The sequence below is a fragment of the Oryx dammah genome, unplaced genomic scaffold (genome assembly GCF_014754425.2).
Source record: "Oryx dammah isolate SB20612 unplaced genomic scaffold, SCBI_Odam_1.1 HiC_scaffold_29, whole genome shotgun sequence".
Classification (NCBI taxonomy): domain Eukaryota; kingdom Metazoa; phylum Chordata; class Mammalia; order Artiodactyla; family Bovidae; genus Oryx; species Oryx dammah.
The window spans coordinates 92142157-92164439 of record NW_024070213.1 but is presented as its reverse complement, the minus strand read 5'-3'; the positions used below and the strand labels follow the sequence as shown (position 1 = coordinate 92164439).

General features: G+C 36.6%; 1 protein-coding gene across 7 annotated transcripts in view; it reads left to right on the top strand.

Moving 5' to 3' along the window:
- VEZT (vezatin, adherens junctions transmembrane protein) overlaps nt 1-22283 on the top strand; it is an 83280-nt gene that overhangs the window by 41708 nt on the left and 19289 nt on the right. For 4 of the 7 annotated variants that reach the window (XM_040234272.1, XM_040234266.1, XM_040234270.1 and 1 more), the window contains 5 exons: nt 362-637; nt 3277-3426; nt 7375-7522; nt 17162-17493; nt 20069-20262. In XM_040234272.1, the coding sequence (XP_040090206.1) occupies nt 402-637; nt 3277-3426; nt 7375-7522; nt 17162-17493; nt 20069-20262 (1060 nt within the window). In that variant the 5' untranslated portion in view covers nt 362-401. The remainder of the gene's footprint in view (nt 1-361; nt 638-3276; nt 3427-7374; nt 7523-17161; nt 17494-20068; nt 20263-22283) is intronic. The other 3 variants (XM_040234273.1, XM_040234267.1, XM_040234271.1) reach the window with 1 other exon arrangement.

The window sequence follows — 22283 nt, the reverse complement described above, 5'->3', positions numbered from 1 at the left end:
CTGCTGCTAAGTCGCTTCAGTCGTGTCCGACTCTGTGCGACCCCATAGACGGCAGCCCATCAGGCTCCCCCGTCCCTGGGATTCTCCAGGCAAGAACACTGGAGTGGGTTACCATTTCCTTCTCTAATGCGTGAAAGTGAAAAGTGAAAGCGAAGTCGCTCAGTGGTGTCTGACTCTTAGCGACCCCATGGACTGCAGCCTACCAGGCTCCTCTGTCCATGGGACCTTCCAGGCAAGAGTACTGGAGTGGGGTGCCATTGCCTTCTCCGTTTATCTATTTTAGAAAACCTATATTACTGACAAGAGAAACTCATCTTTCTCTGGACTGATGGATATCATTTTCTTGGTTTCTCTGTTCCAGGGATGTCTCAGTGGTATTTGCCTTCGTTAGTTTGCTTGTTATGCTTCCCACTTGGTGGATTTTATCTTCCTGGCTGGTATGGGGAGTGATTCTGTTTGTTTATCTGATCATAAGAGCTTTGCAATTATGGAGGACAGCAAAACTACAAGTAACTCTAAAAAAATACAGTGTCTATTTGGAAGATATAGCAACAGATAGCCGAGGTTTTACTAACCTTGTGAGAAAAGCTTTACGTCTCATTCAAGAAACTGAAGTCATTTCCAGAGGATTTACACTGTGAGTTCATTTTTCATTTTATTTTTTAAATAACTATTTTCTAGTTAAGTTAGAATATTTATTACCTATTTTCATTTCTGTGTTGTATTTACAGAAAAAACTAGGTTTCTCTTTAGTATTTATTAAAGTCTATTAACTACTAAGTGGAGAAATAAATATATTATGTGCTAGATTTAATAAGTAGTGTGAGTCTGTTTATTTACTTTGAGAAACCAAAGTGTTGAGAATCATGATTATTTCTCTGTGTTACCATGTGGTTATATGAGATAATATAGAGACCTTAATATTATATATATATATATATTATATATTTTATAAATATATAAAGCCCTTGCATGCAATAGTTACCCAATAAATATTTGTTCCCTTTACTCACCCCCAGATGCTCTTTACTTAGTTTACATGATAGATGATTTCACATAAATTCATTCTGAAAAATCTTTCCATGTATTAATAATATTCTGTAGGTTAATATTAGGAGATATGGCACTGACACTCTCATATGCTCTCACTGATATTTAATACAGGAAATTAAATATTCACTAATCTAGCTGTAAGTGTACTAAGGTAACCGGATAGACAGCCTATGTATTGTGTTATTAAAGGGAAAGCATCAGTTATGTTCCATATACTGTGCTAGACAATTTTGCATACAACTAAAGGCATACAATTATAAATGGTTGAGCAAATGTTCAAGTTCATTCCATCTGACTCTAAAATTTGGTTTCCTGTACACTGCCACCTAAATACTCATACATGACAGTTGTACTGTAGTGTATTTAATACTTTATATAACCTTTGTAGCCTATAGGTGGGAGGAAGTAAGTATATGGTAAAGAAAAATTATTGCTCTTAATTAGTTGTATCTGGAAAATCATGAAAAGAGATGGGCAGAAGAGAGAACCTAAATAATCTTGAATAAAAGCTGTATTTGGAACATCAGGAAATAGGAAAGTAGAAGAGTCTCCAGTAGTCATCTCATTCTTCACTCTGTTGTGTTTTGAAATAGTGTTTAAAACTTCTGAGACATGAGAGAGGTTTTATAACTTCTCTTTCTGCTCAGTTCAAAATGTAACAGTCCTCAGTGTCTGTTAATTTTGGTTCTTCCGTTGTCAAGTCCAGTTATTGACAGAGCATAACAAATATTGAATGTCAAATTTTAAAAGTTAAAAATTATGCTAAGTAAAAGTAATAGCTCCTTTTCATTCTTGACTTGTACAACATTTTATTAGGAGGACTGAATGGTTAAGCAGAGTGGCTATGTGTCCAATTAATGCTTAGCCTTGTGTTGATGGTTCTGTGCCTTTTGTCCTTGTTCCATTTTTACCCATATGTATACAATTAGAATGAAGAGCTAAAATGGGCCAGTTAGGCATGATTTCCCTCTGGATTATGACATATATCTACTCAAATGCAGACAGAAAAAATTTTGGAAAAATTGTACTTGTGTCCATCTAAATGTAAATGGATTGGAAAAAATTATGAGGAATAATAAATTTTGAATCATAATTTTTTAGAAATATTTTTGTTTTTAAGACTGAGTAAAATGGAACACAAACAATAGTGTCCATATGTTGAAAATATTACTGCTGTTTTATTCTGCCTCAGTTTTTTCCTCTCTAGCAAATAATTGAACCTTTCTTTGCCTCTATCAGTCATTGTCCTGTTTTTTATAGATTTTTTAATGCCTGAATGTGTTTTAATTTGGTTTAACATTTTTTTTTTTTAAGTTTTGAGTTAGATGCCTTATTTTACAAATTTGTGGGTATAGTGTAATAAATGTATAAATTCCAATATTTTGTCTTACTATTAGGAGTGGTTACTAGTTAGGTGAAAGCCTATTGTCTGGAAAACTGTAATATGAAATCATAATTTCATTTATAAAAGCATAATACATTATATGGCATTGTTGCAAATAGGTAGTCCTCCATTTACCTTTGGAAAAGTGTTTATGAAATGTGCTTCCTCTTGAACAGTTTTGAGAGTAGCTGTGCTCCTACCTAGTAACCCTTACTTTGCCTTTCTACTTGCATTCCCCTGTTGGCCACTGGTTCTGTTATCTTTCTGTGTCTTTGTGTTATCTTTCTACTTCATTTTGGGTAGGTAAGTGCCAGTGGCTGCAGGTGGGTAAGTAATTTTACCCTACTTTTATGAATGTACAGAATGTATCTCTATACAGTATTTGAATGTTCTGTACAAATGACCAAAAATATGATTGATAAACATATATAAATGCATATTAAGAACATGAAAGTTTATAATTAAGGCTTTCCTACTTACTGTAGATACCAGGTTTTTGAAAACTAAATGTAAAGTAGTACCACTTTGGTATATTCTAGCAGATAGAGTATCTATACTAAAAAGTTAGTATCTTAAATAAATATCCCTACATTTCTACTATTATTTCAATTAAAATTAATTGTTCCCCCCCGTCAGAGAAAATATTCTTTTTTCAGTTGTCTTTTTTCTGTTGGCCATATATGTGTCAGGGAAATATCTGTTAATGAGACCTGAGTTGGAATATTTATTACCATTTTCTAATGACAAAATAATTTTTTCCTAAGTTTAATAAAATTGTGGATTTAGAAAACACAAACTTTAGGACACCTGTACAGTTGTATCACATTTTACTTTTCAAGTTTGCTTGACAGGGTCAGTGCTGCTTGCCCATTTAATAAAGCTGGACAGCATCCCAGTCAGCATCTCATCGGTCTTCGGAAAGCTGTCTACAGAACTGTCAGAGCCAACTTTCAAGCAGCAAGGCTAGCTACCCTATATATGCTGAAAAAATATCCTTTTCTGTCTATATGTAAGAATAAGCAATGTTTCCAGAGTCCTGAATAGATATTATACCTGCATCCTGTAAAACTTAACTGTAAACTGAAATCGCCTATTTGGAAGCTGATTTCCATCATCACTTCTATTTTAAAACTGGAAATGCATTCCAGTGGGAATAACAGTAATAGACAGGAAGAAAGTTCTTCTGCTTGCATGTGGCTCATTTTTAACAAGGAAAAAACTTGATGTCCCTTCTTTTAGTGGTCCAAATAATAAAGTCAAAAGAACCTGGCTTCTCCAGGTCACAGTTTGTCAAATTACTGAATGTGGCAAATTTGCGTCATGATATGGAAATAAACTGGCAGCAGAAAATCCTTCTCCTTTCAAAAAAACAGAGGCTCTAGAGTCAGATTGACTTTCTGAATTTTGGCTGTATCAGTTACTGTGTCAGAGACCATAAGCAAGGTTCTTAACTCTCTGTACCTTGCTTTATTTATTTGTAGAATGAGAAAAATAACAATCCTCCTGACTGTTTTTGTTAGACCAAATGAATTATTGTATATAAAGTGCTTAGGCAGGGTCTGGTATATAATAAGCACTTAAAGACTGCATGATAATAAGTCTGTCTCTTAAATTTACTAAAATAGGAAATTAGTTCTAGTAGTCAGAAAATAGAAGTGTGTAAGATCTTTATTTTAGTTAAAATTCATAGATTAAATAATGAGTAAATGGGATGCAAAAACTACTTTGTATATTCAGTATGTTGGATACTGTGACATTGATGAATATAATGCTTAAAAGTTTATCATTATATTCTTATACAAACCTTTCCAGCTAGATTTTCTTATCCCCACTTAATGAGAAAATGAAATAAAATCACTACTTTATATGAGATTTACCCAGTGTCATACAATTAATAAGAGATAAAATTGTGTCTTTATTGTAGGACTTAGGACTTTAAGCATTTTCTATATGTGTATAGATATATATATCTAGATTTATACACACACATACTGTACTATGCTGCCACTTTGGATATTGAGAGAAAGTACTTTGATTTTAGTCAGGAACTTGTGTATTCAGTTCCCTTAGTGCCTAAATACTTGCTTGCATTGTGCTAGGAAGACAGAGCAAAAACCTGTACTGCCTACTTCTAAAAACTTCTGAGTGTAGTCAGTAGATACTCATAATACAGTAGAGTGCCTGGGGTGCCTTCCAGCATAGCAGGACAATGTACTTGGCCTGTGAAGTCACAGAATGCTTTCAGGGAAGCAACACCTGAGCTGACCCTCAAGGAACGAGTTGGAGTTGACCTTGGGAGAAAAAGTCTGCATTTCAAATAGAAGGAAGCAAGATATAGAAGGAAATGGAGACATGACAGTGTGGCATGTTAACTGCCAGTAGTTATTCATTTAGTGAATATTATGCCAAGCAATATGCTAGTCACTAGATATGCAGTGATCAACATAGCAGACGTGGTTCCTGCCTCAGGGAGCTTATAATTTCTTAGAAGTGGGGTGGGGGCAGGTGAGGGGGTCTAACAAAGATTGTAGATTGTTGAGTTCCCAGTGCCAGTCACTTTTCTAGGTACGAGGGACTTAGCAGTGAACAAGATAAACAAGATCCTCGTTTTTAGGGAGTTTGCATTCTAGTGAATGATGAATAAAGAGTGAACAGAAAATTTTCAGATGTTTGCTATAAAGAAAAAAAAACCCAGGGGAATAGGATAGAAAGTGCTTGGTAGGTTGCTGTTTTTGATTGGATAATAAGGGAAGGCCTTCAGTTTAAATGGAGACTTGAGATGGAGTTCCAATCAGATGTACCAGCAAGTATAAAGAACTTGTGTCAGGAATGAATTTAGCATGATCAAAGTATAGAAAAAGAATTACCATACTCCAAGACAGGAGCACAGCAAGTTGGGAGTTGGAGTATGAGATAAGATCCAGAATTAGGCAGGGGCCAGATCATATTCTTCATAAGGGAAACCTTAAGAAATTAAAAAGTGTTATCTACCAAGTATTTCTTTGAAAAGACTTAATACATTATATAAACCCTAGCATCCCTGTTCAAAGTAAAAAGAATAAAAATATACAAGATTAGTAATGAGAATAGAGCAAGAAGCTGAATCCATAAAAAGGATTCCAGTAGAACAGAAAACACACTTGGTTATATATATAAACAGTGGGAAAATACGCAGCTATAAAAAAAAAATTATTGGTATACTATTGTGGAATGTTGTTAAATAAACAAAGTGCACACAGCGGTATTTATGCTACCCTTCCATTTGTGCATAGAAGGGAGTGTAATATGTGTGTTCAGTTCAGTTCAGTTCAGTCGCTCAGTCGTGTCCAACTCTTTGCGACCCCATGAATTGCAGCACGCCAGGCCTCCCTGTCCATCACCAACTCCCGGAGTTCACTCAGACTCATGTCCATTGAGTCCGTGATGCCATCCAGCCATCTCATCCTCTGTCGTCCCCTTCTCCTCCTGCCCCCAATCCCTCGCAGCATCAGAGTCTTTTCCAATGAGTCAACTCTTCACATGAGGTGGCCAAAGTACTGGAGTTTCAGCTTTAGCATCATAGGTGTGTATGAGGGGATAAAGAAGTGTGTGTGTGCATGTGTATATATTCATAGTATACCCACATACATATATATTTATGTTTAGATTTCCTTTTATGTATGTCCATAATCATAAAATATCTTAAAGTATACACAGATACGGGTAACAGTGATTGCCTTGGCTTTTGGGTAGAGGAACTAGGTGGCTAAGAGATAGAGGTAGCAAGCAGTTTTTACAATACCTTGTAAAATTTTAATCCCATAAATACCTTACTTATTCAGAAACTAAGTGAATGAAAAAAATGTTTAACTCCCTGGTCCAAATGGTTTTATAATTTAACAAAAACCTATTTTAGACCATAGAAAAGGTTAGATAGAAAGCTACTCTACATCATTTTATTTATGCAGATACTACAATCTCACTTCTAAAACATGATGTAATACACAAAATAAAAACTACAGACCAGTCTTGCCGATGGAGATACAAAATAGTTAAATAGAATATTTATAAATTTGGCCTAGTACTGAATCAAAAGGTTATTATAATATGACCAAATAGGAATATGCTATAAATGCATGAATAGTTCAGATATTAATATCAAGAATTGTATGGATATAATTCTTTACAAATACAATTGAAGAGGAGGAAATCACATAGTAAAGTTGGTAGCTGCCATGAGGAAGAGGGAGACAGAAGGAACAGCAGCCTGTGTCAGACAACATGGATGCAACAGGCTTAGTGTTATATCAGTAGTTGTATGTTTTCAGGTCATCATTGTCAGGTAATGATGTCCTGCAGTATGCAAATGGGGAGATAAAGAGAAGTATTTACTATAGGGTGGTAAGGGCCTGAGCCAGGCAGTCAAGCACATAATACAGTTTCAAAAGGCAAATGTCAAAAATAACTAAATTAGTACTTTAGCACTTGTGAAGAGTTGAACTTTTAACTGTCTAGTTATATTTTATTCTCACATTTCCTATAAGATTTGAGGTATATTAATCTATTAGATTTTAAGATTAATTCTTTTTAAACTGACGTAAATCTCCAAGGTCAGATACCTTTACTTATCTTTTTCCTGAACTTTGAGGAGAATTACCTCACTTTTTAAAAAGAAACTAATCTTAAAATCTAATAGCCAACTAACTGGAAAAGACCCTGATGATGGGAAAAATTGAGGGCAGGGGGAAGAGGGGGCGACAGAGGATGAGATGGTTGGATAGCATCACTGACTCAATGAACATGAGTTTGAGCAAACTCGGGGAGATAGTGAAGAACAGGGAAGCCTGGCATCCTGCAGTTCATGGGGTCACAGAGTTGGACACAATTTAGCGACTGAAAAATTGTACCCTTCATACTTTAATGAAAAGGCTTCGTTGATTGCCTTAACCTAATTTAACCTACCCCCTGAACTCCGAGAGTGACAATGTAACCAACTACATCTGTGTGGTGCCTTTTAAGGAGCTGGGCCTTGGACTTAGTGAAGAGCAGATTTCAGAAGAGGAAGCACATAATCTTACAGATGGCTTCAGCCTGCCTGCATTGAAGGTAATCCATTCGCGGACGTGAAGGGCTAAAGAAAAGACAGATGCATTTGGGTTGTGTTTGTGCTTTCTGAATGTACATGGTACACCTGTCCCCCCACTTTTGTTGTTTGCTGGATACCATTACCATAATAGCCTTACTGGTGTTTTTGAAGCTGCCTTTAAAAATGGAGAGTATCATAAAGATTGGATAAGGAAATCCTTATAGTTCAATGTTAAAATACTTAAAATTCTTAATATATGTATTTCTTGAATTAGAATTTGAAGATAAATGAGTTTAAAAGGAACCCAGTGTGTGATTTTATTTCCATTTGTTTCAACAAACATGGATAAAGAACTTACAAGATCTACCCCTTGGAAAATCTTCCAAATCCTTGTTTAGAACAAGAATTTTTTCATATGTTAAAAATCTCTTAAAAGGATATATTTGACTATACAGACTTCTAAACTTTAAATGCTGTATCCTTTAAATGTGAATAAGCTCGGGGGAGGAGGAATGCAATGATTTATAAGCAAAGGGCTTGAATTCTTTCTATATAAAGAACTCTAAGATATGTAAAACCTATTGAAGATAGGTCAGGTGTGTGAATTGCCAGTTAATAAAAGAAGAAATAGAAATGGCCAATAAATATGATAAAAAATTTCAATCTTATTACTAATGAAAGTAACAAAGAAAAATAAGTACATATTTTGCCAAGGATTCTGAAAGTTGATAATACTGTTCATCAGTGAAGACTTTGAGAGAACACACACCAGTAGTGAAAGTGTCAACTGCATCACTTTAGCAGTGAATACCAGTCTTTACAAATGTACCCTTTACTCCATCAACTTTAGCTTATAGGTTCATCTCAGAAAGTAATCGAAGATATATTCAAAGTATGTTCATAATATTACTACAGCAGCAAATATTGGAAAGCAAGGAAAAGTTCAGTCATATGAGATTGGTAATGATTTATGGTGTATTCATTTACTGAACTGTTTTGGAGTTAGTAGTAGAAAAAAATAACATGAAAAAACATAAGTTAAAGAATGTTACAAAACTATATGTATTGTAAGATTCCAGCAATATTTTTTGAAAGTCAGTCCAAATGTCTCGAAGTTCATTTTCAGTATTTAGCAAACTCCACTTCAATATTTCTTTATTCCTAGTCTTTAAACTTCACTTGATACTGTGGAAATCAGTACAAGTGTAATTAACAGCATATTTTTCAACATCCATTTTGTTTTGAGACTGTATGAACTTTCACATCTTTGAAATTTTCAGATCCTCATAAAAGTTCTAGTTCTCCTGTTTTTCTTTCCAGTTACTTGAAATTCACCTTGACTAATTTTTAATGTCATTCTAACCCATCTTAATAAATGTCACCATACAACTTATTAAGCTAGATACCTGTTTACTGTCATCTTATCCCTCTTTTTACCCCTCACATATAAGCTATCAGTAGATTTTTGTGCCACCTTTAAATTACATTTTAAACTCTTTCCCTTTTTTTCATGTCATTTCCCACCATTCTAGTCATAGCTGCCATCATTCTTATCAAGGCCACTACAATAATTTTCTTTTTGGTTTACCTTAGTTCCTTAAAATTTGTTTCAGAATGCCCTTTGACATGTACAGTGCCTTAAAAATGATAGAGTCAGTAATTCCACTTATGAAAATCTTTCTTAAGGAAATTATTTCAAGTATCCTAAAGCTTTATGTACCAAGTTGCTTATTAGCTCTGTTCATAATAGTTAAAAATGGAACACTGCCTAAATGTGCAGCAGTAGAGGAATAGTTGCATGAGTTATGTTAAATCCAATAGGGACCATTGAATAATAGCTACAACTCGCTTATAAAGATTTTGTAAAAACCAGTGCAACAATCAGAATAAGTAAACATATATTTAGTATGATCACAACTCTGTTTTTAAAAAAGACCATGAGAAAATACTAATATACAATTAACTATCCTTAGGGTGGTTGCACTATAGGTAATTCCATTTACTTCTAAATTCAATACCATGACCATGCTTTATTCTGTGAATGGAAATAGTCATTTTCAAAAGACAGTTTGGGAAAGTCTTAATGATGAAAAAGCAGGGACTTTGGAATTAAGCAGATGTGGGTTTACATTTTAGCCCTGACATTGACTAGTTGTTTGACTTGAATGAGTTATTCTTTGAATTTACTAAGATGTAAAAAGGGATTACCATACCTGCCCTACATGGTTTTAGATTAAATGAGGAAACATACGAAATACCTACAACAAAGCTTGGTTAACCCAAAATGGTAATAGCTGTTACTCTTTAAGAAGGATTTGGAGAGAGAATTATGGTCATATTTCTTTCTTTTTTAAATATTTTTTTCTTTACTCATCAAGATGTCTCAGTTGTTTCCCTATTTTTCTATGCTTTTTAAAAAGCTTGTTAAATCCTGGATTATATTTTGTCCAAGTACAGGCAGCAAAGAGAAAAAGTGGGTCTCTTGGAGTCAGACTTCTAGGTTTGACTCTTGCCACCTGACTATTGATATGGTCTTGAACAAGTCGTCGTTTCTGTGTTCATAAAAATGAGATAATGCTTATCACTAAAGGATCAAATATTTGCCAGTCCAGTGCCTGGGACTGAGTAAGTGATTAATAAATGTTAGCTGATTTTTTTAATTCCATCTGACATGACCTACTTATTCTAAAATGTGGGACACTTTCACTTATCTCTCCCACATACTATGATGAAGGATGTATGTAGCTGGATCCTCTTGGCTCACCCATATTATTTTACAAATAAAACTTTAGTGTTTTAATTTTGTTTTATTTTGACATGTAACTAATATATAACTAAACTTGGTGATGGTGTTCCATTGTTACTAGGAATATCAGACTCCAAAAGTGGCCTGTCTTGAGATTTACTTTATAAACTGCTAAAAATTCCTGTAATGTTCAAAAACTGTGTAGGGCCACCTTGTTCAATTGTCATTATATCCAGATAAAGAATTTTGAAGTGAATTTTATGAGCTAAATTTTAAAAGAAAATTATTTCTCAAAAGAGCAACGCTAATTAAAGCTTTAAAAAAAAATGTAGTGAAAGATGGTTTACAAATAAATCAGGTCCTTTTGTTTTCCTTTGTAATCTTCATTATGTCTTTTAAAGAAAATGTTTTGTTTTGTTTTTTCAATTGCTTGCATATCTTCTCTCAGGAGAGCTTCAGTTCAGTTCAGTCACTCAATCGTGTCCAATTCTCTGCAACCCCATGGACTGTAGCACGCCAGGCTTCCCTGTCAATTATCAGCTCCTGGAGTTTGCTCAAATTCATATCCATCCAGTTGGTGATACCATCCAACCATTTCATCCTCTTTTGTCCCCTTCTCTCACCTTAAATCTTTCCCAGCATCAGGGTGTTTTCTAATGAGTCAGTTCTTCGCATCAAAGTATTGGAGCTTTAGCTTCAGCATCAGTCCTTCCAACGAATATTCAGGACTGATTTCCTTTGACTGGTTTGATCTCATTGCAGTCCAAGGGACTCTCAAGAGTTTTCTCCAACACCACAGTTCAAAAGCATCAGTTCTTCGGCATCCAGCCTTTTTTATGGTCCAGCTCTCTCATCCATGCATGACTACTAGAAAAACCATAGCTTTGACTATGTGGACCTTTATAGGCAAAGTAATGTCTCTGCTTTTTAATAGGGTGTCTAGGTTTGTCACAGCTTTTCTTCCAAGGTGCTTGCTTCCATAAAAGCAAGTGTGTTTTAATTTTAAGGCTGCAGTCACCATCTACAGTGATTTTGGAGCCCACAAAAATGAAGTTTGTCCCACGAAAATAAACTTGTTTCCATTGGTTTCCCATCTGTTTGCCATGAAGTGATGGGACCAGATGCCATGATCTTAGTTTTTGAATGTTGAGTTTTAAGCCAACTTTTTCACTCTTGTCTTTCATTTCCATCAAGAGGCTCTTGAGTTTCTCTTCACTTTCTGCCATAAGTGTGGTGTCATCTGCGTATCTGAGATTATTGATCTTTCTCCCAGCAATCTTGATTCAAGCTTGTGCTTCATCCAGTCTGGCATTTCCCATGATGTACTCTGCATAAAAGTTAAATAAGCAGGGTAACAGTATACAAGCCTTGATGTACTCTTTTCCCAGTTTGGAACCAGGCCATTGTTTCATGTCTGATTCTAACTGTTGATTCTTGATCTGCATAGATTTCTCAAGAGGCAAGGAAGGTAGTCTGGCGTTCAGGAGAGCTTAGCAATAGCAAATGCTGCATCTTTGGAAAGGAAAGAAACTTCCTAACTGTATCCTAAAGTGAGACATATGTGAAATATCTAGTACAGAGTCCTTACCCCTCTTTTTTCCTTAGTTCAAAATTTTAATTAGTTTTTTGTAAAATTATTAGAGTACCTTTCTTGCTTTAAAAAGCAAATCTACATTTTGTGAAAATGCTTTTTTTTGTCTTGCTGCCTGGCTTGCAAGATCTTAGTTCACTGACCAGGAATTGAAAACCAGGGCCACAGCAGTGGAAATGCCAAGTCCTAACTGATTGACCGCAGGGGACTCCCTGAAAATGCTTTAAAACAGCATTTCCTAATTGCCCATAAACTATGGTTATCCCCTGATCCAGAGCGGCTTCCTTTATTCAAAGAACAAACAAGAAAAAATGCATATTTCTGAGTTTCGGTTTAATTGGATAACATGGCAATGATTAGATAATAGTCTTTTTTTTTTTTTTTTCTTTTAGGGCAATAAGCTATGCCAACTTTATTTTTTAGTTGTCTGAAACAACTAGAATTGAAACCCTAGAATCATCCTTGTTAACACTTTTACTCATAAACCATCTGTCAAGAGATTCTGTCCATTCTGTATGTATCCAAAGTTTGCCCTCTGCTTACCTCTTACTGAAGCTGAATGGTTCTATGAAGACCTACAAAATCTTCTAGAACTAACACCCAAAAAAGATGTCCTTTTCGTTATAGGGAACTGGAATGCAAAAGTAGGAAGTCAATAAATACCTGGAGTAACAGGCATATTTGGCCTTGGAGTAAGAATAAAGTAGGGCAAAGGCCAATAAAGTTTTGCCAAGAGAACGCACTGGTCATAGCAAACACCCTCTTCCAACAAAACAAGAGAAGACTCTACAGATGGACATCACCAGATGGTCAGTACTAAAATCAGATTGATTATATTCTTTGCAGCCAAAGATGGAGAGCCTCTATAGTGTCTGCAAAAACAAGACCAGAAGCTGACTGTGGCTCAGATCATGAACTTCTTATTGCCAAATTCAGGCTTAAATTGAAGAAAGTAGGGAAAACCACTCCATTCAGATATGACCTAAATCTAATCCCTTACGATTATACAGTGGAAATGACAAATAGATTCAAGGGATTACATCTGATAGAGTGCCTGAAGAACTGTGGATGGAGGTTTGTGACACTGTACAGGAGGCAGAGATCAAGACCATGCTGAAGAAAAAGAAATGCAAAAAAGGCAAATTCGTAAGGCCTCCTCAAACAGGAGAAGCCCTTACAAATAGCTGTGAAAAGAAGAGAGTGAAAGGTAAAGGAGAAAAGGAAAGATATATCCATTTGAATGCAGAGTTCCAAAGAATAGCAAGGAGATAAGAAAGCCTTCCTCAGTGATCAATGCAAGGAAATAGAGGAAAACAATAGAATGGGAAAGACTAGAGATCTCTTCAAGAAAATTAGAGATATCAAGGGAACATTTCATGCAAAGATGGGCTCAATAAAAGACAGAAATGGTATGGACCTCACAGAAACAGAAGATATTAAGAAGAGGGGGCAAGAATATGCAGAAGAACTGTATAGAAAAGATCTTCAAATCATGATGGTGTGATCACTCACCTAAAGCCAGACATCCTGGAATGAGAAGTCAAGTGGGCCTTTGAAAGCATCACTACAAACAAAGCTAGGGGAGGTGATGGAATTCCAGTTGAGCTATTTCAAATCCTAAAAGATGATGCTGTGAAAATGCTACAGTCAATATACCAGAAAATTGGAAAACTCAGCAGTGGCCACAGGATTGAAAAAGGTCAGTTTTCATTCCAATCCCAAAGAAAGGCAATGCCAAAGAATGCTCAAACTATTGCACAATTGCACTCATCTCACACGCTAGTAAAGTAATGCTCAAAATTCTCCAGCCCAGACTTCAGTAGTACGTTAACCAGGGAGTTGAACTGTGAACTTCCAGAATGTCAAGCTGGATTTAGAAAAGGCAGAGGAACCAGAGATCAAATTGCCAACATCAAAAAAGCAAGAGAGTTCCAGAAAAACATCTACTTCTGCTTTATTGACTATGCCAAGGCCTTTGACTGTGTGGATCACAATAAACTGGAAAATTCTTAAAGAGATGGGAATACCAGACCACCTGTTCTGCCTCTTGAGAAATCTGTATGCAGGTCAGGAAGCAACAGTTAGAACTGGACATGGAACAACAGACTGGTTCCAAATCAGGAAAGGAGTACGTCAAGGGTGTATATTATTGCCATGCATATTTAACTTATATGCAGAGTACATCATGAGAAACATTGGGCTGGAGGAAGCACAAGCTGGAATCAAGATTGCTGGGAGAAATATCAATAACCTCAGATATGCAAATGATACCACCCTTATGACAGAAAGCATGAAGAACTAAAGAGCCTGTAAGAGGAGAGTGAAAAAGTTGGCCTAAAGCTCAACATTCAGAAAACGAAGATCATGGCATCTGGTCCCATCACTTCATGGCAAATAGATGGGGAAACAGTGACAGACTTTGTTTTGGGGAGCTCCAAAGTCACTGCAGATGGTGACTTCAGCCATGAAATTCCAAGGACGCTTGCTCCTTGGAAGAAAAGTTATGACCAACTTAGACAGCATGTTAAAAAACAGAGACGTGACTTTGTCAACAAAGGTCCCAGTAGTCATGTATGGGTGTGAGAGTTGTACTGTAAAGAAAGCTGAGCACTGAACAGTTGATGCTTTTGGACTGTGGTGTTGGAGAAGACTCTTGAGAGTCCCTTGGACTGCAAGGAGATCCAACCAGTCCATCCTAAAGGAAATCAGTCCTGAATACTCATTGGAAGGACTGATGCTGAAGCTGAAACTCCAATACTTTGGCCACTTGATGTGAAGAACTTGCTCATTTGAAAAGACCCTGATGCTGGGAAAGATTGAAGGTGGGAGGAGAGGGGGACGACAGAGGATGAGATGGTTGGATGGCATCACCAACTCTTGGACATGAGTTTGAGTAATCTCCGGAAGTTGGTGATGGACAAGGAAGCCTTCAGTCCATGGTGTTCCAAAGAATCGGACACAACTGAGCGACTGAACTGAATACCTCTTACCTCTCACCATTATATACAAGGTACCTTGTTAACTCCCACATGCGTTACTGCAGTAACCTCCTGTCTTCTGCTCACCTCCCTGTTATCTATCAACACAGCAGCCACAATGATCTTGTTAAAGCTTAACTCGAATCATACTACTATAATGCTTAGAAACCTTCAGTAGCTCCCTGTTTCTCTTAAAAATCCAATTACACACTCTCCCCCTTGCTTATTGTATCCCTCTGCTATTCTCTCCTTCCTCTTCCTCTCACATATACATACAATCACACATTTGCTGTTCCCTTTCTCTGCTATATTCTCCCCATACCCTGTCAGCCAAGAAACTTATCTTTTACTTGTTAATATCAATTGCCCAACTACTTGAACATAAGCTCCATCAGGGCAGGGATATTTTTCTCTTTTGTTCTCTGCTGTATTATTGGCTCATATAATACTGCTTGGCACATCATTGATGCTCAAAAAACACTTGTTGAATGAACAAATAAAGGGATAAATAAAAATTTGGAGGGGGCATACTGCACAACTTGTGGGATCTTAGTTTCCCAACCAGGGATTGAGCCTGGGCCACAGCAATAAAAGCACAAAGACAGCCAGGGGATCACCAGGGAATTTCCAGGAAAATTATTTTAGTAATAAAATTTAATGGTTAAGTAAGACTTCTGCGATAGCTTGTATTTATATTTAAGAATTCTTGGTGTATCTTTAGTGATTTGGAATTTTGGCCTTGCTTATTAAAAAAATGTTAATAGTAAAATGGTTTACATTAAATTATCTTAATTCATTATTTGCATAATTTTAAAATTCATTTAATATACCAGTTTAAATAATGTCCATTTTCCCATTTATAAAAAACTAGAATCCAAATTATCCAAAGTGGTTGAATCCTCTGTGTTATCTGCTAACTCCTTTTCATACTAGATTGTATTTGTATGTTTGATATTGTCCTCTTGAACAGGACGATTTATAGGAATCCTTTGCTGCCGGAATCAAGGTGTGTCTTTCAAGAATGGTTGTTGTAGTTTCTCGTACCAGACATTCCTGAGTATGATCACTCTGGAACTGATTTTTATGTTATTTCTTAGCTATTTCCAAGGCCAAAATATTGGTATAATTTTGAACTCCAAACTCTGGATCCATCAGTGACTTAATTCTTTGGACTTACACAGATCCATCATTCCTGCTCTCTCCATTTCTCCTTTGTATACAGTTTAAAAAAAATAATTCATCAAAGAACACTCATTTCTAATTAGGTGTGTCTCATTCCATCAGCATTTCTCTTTTAGGATAGTCAGTCAGTCCATTCAGTTGCTCAGTCATGTCTGACTCTGCGACCCCATGAACAAATAATTATGCAAATAATTATGCATGCCAGGCCTCCCTATCCATCATCAACTCCCACTGTTTACTCAAACCCATGTCCATTGAGTCAGTGATGCCATCCAACCATCTCATCCTCTGCCATCCCCTTCTCCTCCTGCCCTCAATCTTTCCCAATATCAGGGTCTTTTCACATAAATCAGCTCTTCGTATCAGGTGGCCAAAGTATTGGAGTTTCAGCTTTAGCACCAGTCCTTCCTATGAATATTCAGGACCGATTTCCTTTAGGATGGACTCGTTGGATCTCCTTGCAGTCCAAGGGACTCTCAAGAGTCTTCTCCAATACCACAGTTCAAAAGCATCAATTCTTTGGTGCTCAGCTTTCTTCACAGTCCAACTCTCACATCCATACATGACCACTGGAAAACAATAGCCTTGACTAGACGGACCTTTGTTGACAAAGTAATGTCTCTGCTTTTCAATATGCTGTCTAGGTTGGTCGTAACTTTCCTTCCAAGGAGTAACCGTCTTTTAATTTCATGGCTGCAATCACCATCTGCTAAACTGGTATAAGCTGCTATAGGATCAGAAGTTTGTATGTGCTATGACTACATAATTTGATGTAACATGGGCTTCCCAGGTCTCACTAGTGGTAAAGAATCACTTCCAGTGCAAGAGCTGAAGGAGTTGTGGGTTTGATCCCTTGGTCTGGAAGATCCCTTGGAGAAGGGCATGACAAACCACTCCAGTATTCTTGCCTGGAGAATCCCTTGGACAGAGAAGCCTGGTGAGCTACGGTCCATAGGATCACAAGGAGTTGGACATGACTAAAGCAACTTAGCATGCAGGCATGCATTCTTTGCTATTCTTAGAGTTTGTTCAAGCTCAGCTGTATTCATTACTTAGGATAAAGTGAAAAGTTTAATCCAGAAGTTAAGATTAATAAATTTGTAGTTTGTTTTGAATATTGGCCAATATTTTTTTATTGATCTTGTTCTTTTTTTCTTTTTAGGTTCTGTTTCAGCTCTGGGTGGCACAGAGTTCAGAGTTCTTTAGGCGGCTAGCCCTGTTACTTTCTACAACAAATTCACCTCCTGGGCCCTTACTTACTCCAGCACTTTTGCCTCATCGTATCTTATCTGATGTGACTCAAGGTCTACCTCATGCTCATTCTGCCTGTTTGGAAGAGCTTAAGCGCAGCTATGAGTTCTACCGGTACTTTGAAACTCAGCACCAGTCAGTACCCCAGCGTTTATCCAGAACTCAGCAGAAGTCAAGAGAACTGAGTAATGTTCACACGGCAGTACGCAGCTTGCAGCTGCATCTGAAAGCATTGCTGAATGAGTAAGTTTAGAAGCCTTGTAAGGAGACATCCCCATGACTAGCAGGCTTCATTCTCGTGCTTGTTGGCTTGTGTCCTAGCTAAAAAGAAGCAACAAAATCGAGACACGCAGCCTAAAGGATGGTTTCAACCTACAAATGTAACAAACTGATTTGTTAGTACTTTAATGGGGGGATTCATTTATAGTTTTTACTTTTTTTTATTTCAACAGAAAAGCTAGAAAGGACAAAAGCTGAGAAGTATTATTGTATGTAGTTGAAGAGTGTTATATTGCTATTTCTCTGAATAAGAGGTTTGGACATTTTTCTATAGCATAGAACAAGTTTTTTGGCCCCAATTGGATAGTAAAATTGGAGAAGGCAATGACACCCCACTCCAGTGCTCTTGCCTGGAAAGTCCCTTGGATGAGGGAGCCTGGTAGGCTGCAGTCCATGGGGTCGCTTGCTAGGAGTTGGACACGACTGAGCAACTTCACTTTCACTTTTCACTTTCATGCATTGGAGAAGGAAGTGAATGGCAACCCACTCCAGTGTTCTTGCCTGGAGAATCCCAGGGATGGCAGAGCCTGGTGGGCTGCCATCTATGGGGTCACACAGAGTTGGACACAACTGAAGTGACTTAGCGGCAGGATAGTAAAATGTAGGATCCATAGTTTGTATTTGTTGATCTTCTGCTTCGCGTGGTGTTGTTAGTACTCCACCTTAGTAAAATGCAGTGTCCAGTCATTTCAGTGAAATTTTTCTATAACAGATACTCATAGTACAGGACTGGATCAAATGAATGAGTTGGTTCATGTTGTGTTGTAATCAGGGAAGGTCGGAGGAATTTAATGAGTTGAGAAGATTGTAGGTGATCTACTTGACCTTGGATACCAAGCAAGATGTGAAAGGGGGAGGGCAGCAGTTGATTTTCAAAGATAAGGAAATGCATCAGAAGGACTTGAAGTCTCAGCAAAATCAAAAGGCTAATTTACCAGAGTAAAGAAGGATGTGATGTACACAGATAGGAAGTTAAGGTCAGAAAGACATTTTAAAAAGATAAGTTTTTAACCATCAATTCAAGGTCTGAGGTAGAGAATACTCATGTAAAGGCTGAGGTATAGGGAACAATTAAGACACTATGAGGCGGTAATGTTCCATTGGTCTGGTGCTGCTATTCTAAGAAGGCTATCTCCCACTGGGAATGGGGGAGATAAGGCTGTCCATTTGAGTGGGTGGCAAAAGGTGGATCATCATGAGAGGAAAACAAGATTTCAGTGGATGGACAGGTTGTGTTAGGCAAACCGGGGTCTATCAAGAATTAATGTTTGGCAGTGGAATCAGAGATGTACAGGGTGTAATAAAATGCATTATCATGAGGAAGATGGTTTGGGAAGAAAGAGTACAACACTAGATGGACATGAAAATGACAAAGAAGGGCTTTGTACCTTGGCCAGGGATTATGGAAAATACATGGGAACTATGTTTCCTGTTAAAAAATGAAATATTTTAGGTATGCTACTGTAATCACCCTTCAGAATACTTTCACTAGAGAGCAATCCAGTCGCAGAGTATCATATCTGATTTGCTTTTTAGTACTGCCACACACAACTTTGAAAAGTGTTATCTAAAAAATTATTCTGTGTTTCATTCCTCCCCCTTGCTTGTCCCATTTGCCGTTTCCACTCTCACTTGCCTACAGGAGAACATTAACTCTGTACATGTTCTGGTCTGTAGAGTGCTGCTGCCAAATGAATGTTTCTGAGCCTTATATTTGCTTTCTTACTTATCTGAAAAATTTCCCTGGATTTGGAGTGAGTGTAGCAGCTTAGACTGAAGTCTGAATGAAACATTCTGCAGAAAGGGCTAGATGTAAACTGACTGCTGCCTGCTCTCTTATCTTTATTTCTCATTCCTTTACCTCAGTCCATCCAAACTGTATAAAGGCTATTTCCCATTACCATCTAGAATGACCTTCTTCATCTTCTGTACATGCTCAGGTTTTATCCATCCTTCAGTGCTACCTCAGAAGTATCTCTTCCTTAGCATAGTAACTTGCTCCTCTTCTGAATTCTTTTAATCCCATCTTTCTGTCTGTCATTTTGTGCCTGGATATAACCCAGCTTTACAATTTACCAACTGTATGACCTGGGCAAGTTTCTTCAACTCTCTAGAACTAATTTCTCATCTTTAAATTGAAAATAAAATATTAGTTTTATTTTTTTATAATTTTATATATGTATCACTTCTCTGATATGGTTTAAGTTTCTTATAAGTAGGAAACAGGTTTAACTTATCTTTTTAGTTTGTAAAAATGCCTGGTATATATGCAAGAAATATTTGTTGAAGAAATATATGATACTCTTTATAAACTTTTTTTAAAACTGGTAAATGCATATAATGTAAAATTTACCACTTAACCATTTTTAAGCTACAGGTAAGTGGCATTAAGTACATATATATTGTTGTGCAATCATCACTGCCTTCCACATTCAGAACTTTTTTTCATCTTACAGACTTTTCTTTAAAATAAACTTTGTGAATTATACATTTCATTTCATAGTTTAGAAATCTGTTTTTGTTTTTCTTTATTACTCAGGGTAATAATTCTTGAGGATGAACTTGAAAAGCTTGTCTGTACTAAAGAAACACAAGAACTAGTGTCAGAAGCTTATCAAATCCTAGAACAGAAATTAAAGTTAATTCAGCCCCATGTTCAAGCAAGCAACAATTGCTGGGAAGAGGCCATTGCTCAAGTGGACAAATTGCTACGAAGAAATACAGATAAAAAAGGTACCTATGAGAGAGTGCTTTTGCATACACTTACCAGACATACTTATTCCCCAGTAGGACTTGATCAGGTTTACTTCTTGTCTGCATGAGAAAACTGACTTGATAACATTTCTTAGTTGTCTAAAAAAAAAAAAATGGTGAACTTACATGTGCAAATTGACACTGAATATAAAGTGTTGGCTCTTATTTTTGTAAATAACAAATGAATATGATTTGAAGTTTCCCTGAATCATATACTTCCTTTTTTAAAATTTTAATTAAAAAAATAGATTTTAATAGTATTATTTCATTATTAGAAATTCCAGAAACTCTTTTCCAGTTAGGATAATAATGAGTTTTGATAGGGACCAGAAATTAAATTTACTTTTAAGATAAAATACTTCATTAACTTCACTAATTTAATTGTAAATGTTTGGCATATTAATCCTTAAACTTGTGCTATAAGTCAATAATATGTTTATCCCTTGGACCTTTATTATGATGTTAAGAGGGAGGGGACATATGTACACCTATGGCTGATCATATTGATGTTTGACAGAAAACAACAAAATTCTGTAAAGCAATTATCCTTCAATTAAAAAATAAAGAATTATATTATTGCCAAAGGTGAATAATGCTTTATCATCCTGTTAAGTCATTGTTTTGTTTATAGCTAGATCTATAATACTTTGTTTACTGTCTTGAGCAAACTGAACAAGTCCTTAGATAGTAAAAGTATTAGCATTTTTCAGAGGAAATGTAAACAAGCTAATTACTGATATAGTATCAGTAGATTTCCTCAAATGTAAATAGTGAATAATTTTTTCTCCAAAAGTTAGATTTGCCAAGGGTTTTTAATATGTGCAAATATTTATGCATATTAAACTTTTTTAGATGACTTAACTCTAGAGCTTTCGAGACCACTGGGTGTTAGAAGATGCATCCCATTCATGCCTCCCTTAGCATACTGTAAGATATTGAGTCTTAGTCACTTGAACATGATTGTTAAAACAGTCTCAAATCATTGGGCAGGTGATGAGCCATTTCTTGATTTGCTCATCGGTGGTAATGATATGAACTAGAATACAAGTATTCAGAAACTTTTCTCACTAAAATGCCCATTGTAGCCTTGGATGCTGCTGCTGCTGCTAAGTCGTTTCAGTCGTGTCCGGCTCTGTGCGACCCCACAGACAGCAGCTCACCAGGCTCCCCCATCCCTGGGATTCTCCAGGCAAGAACACTGGAGTGGGTTGCCATTTCCTTCTCCAGTGCATGAAAGTGAAAAGTGAAGGTGAAGTCGCTCAGTCGTATCCGACTCTTGGCGACCCCATGGACTGCAGCCTACCAGGCTCCTCTGTCCATGGGATTTTCCAGGCAAGAATACTGGAGTGGGGTGCCATTGCCTTCTCCAATAGCCTTGAATACACAACTCTAAATAAAATTGTTGGTTTAAATTTTTTAAGAAACAGGTGCTTTAGTTAGCTTTATCTTTTTATTTTAATTATTTCAAAATTATAGGAATATCACAAGAATAATTTTAAGTACCCCTTAATTCTAGATTTCCCAGTTTTTTACATTCTACCACATTTGTGTGTGTGTTGTCTATAAATTCTTTTGGTGGTATTATTCTAAACCATTTGAGTTAAGAAACAGACATGAAATCCCATTGCCCCTGACTACTTCTGTTCCTATTTTTAAAAATCAGACATTCTTCTGCATACCCACAGTATACCAATAGAGTGAGGAAGCAAGCCAAGGTCCTTCACCTAATGAGTACTTAAACCGTTACCTCCATCCACACAGCGGAATACTACTCAGAAATAAAAAAGAATGGACTACTACTGCTCAGTTAGTAAGATGGAGGATGCACTGTGCTAATCAGCGGAGGTTAGGCTCAAATCACTGCATACTGTGTGATTCCATTTATAGGACAGTCTCAAAATGATAAAGCTTAACAGGAATAAGAAACATATCAGTGATTACTAGGAGTTGGATATGGAGGGAGGAATAGGGCATAAAGAGGCAGCATTAAGTAGATGTTT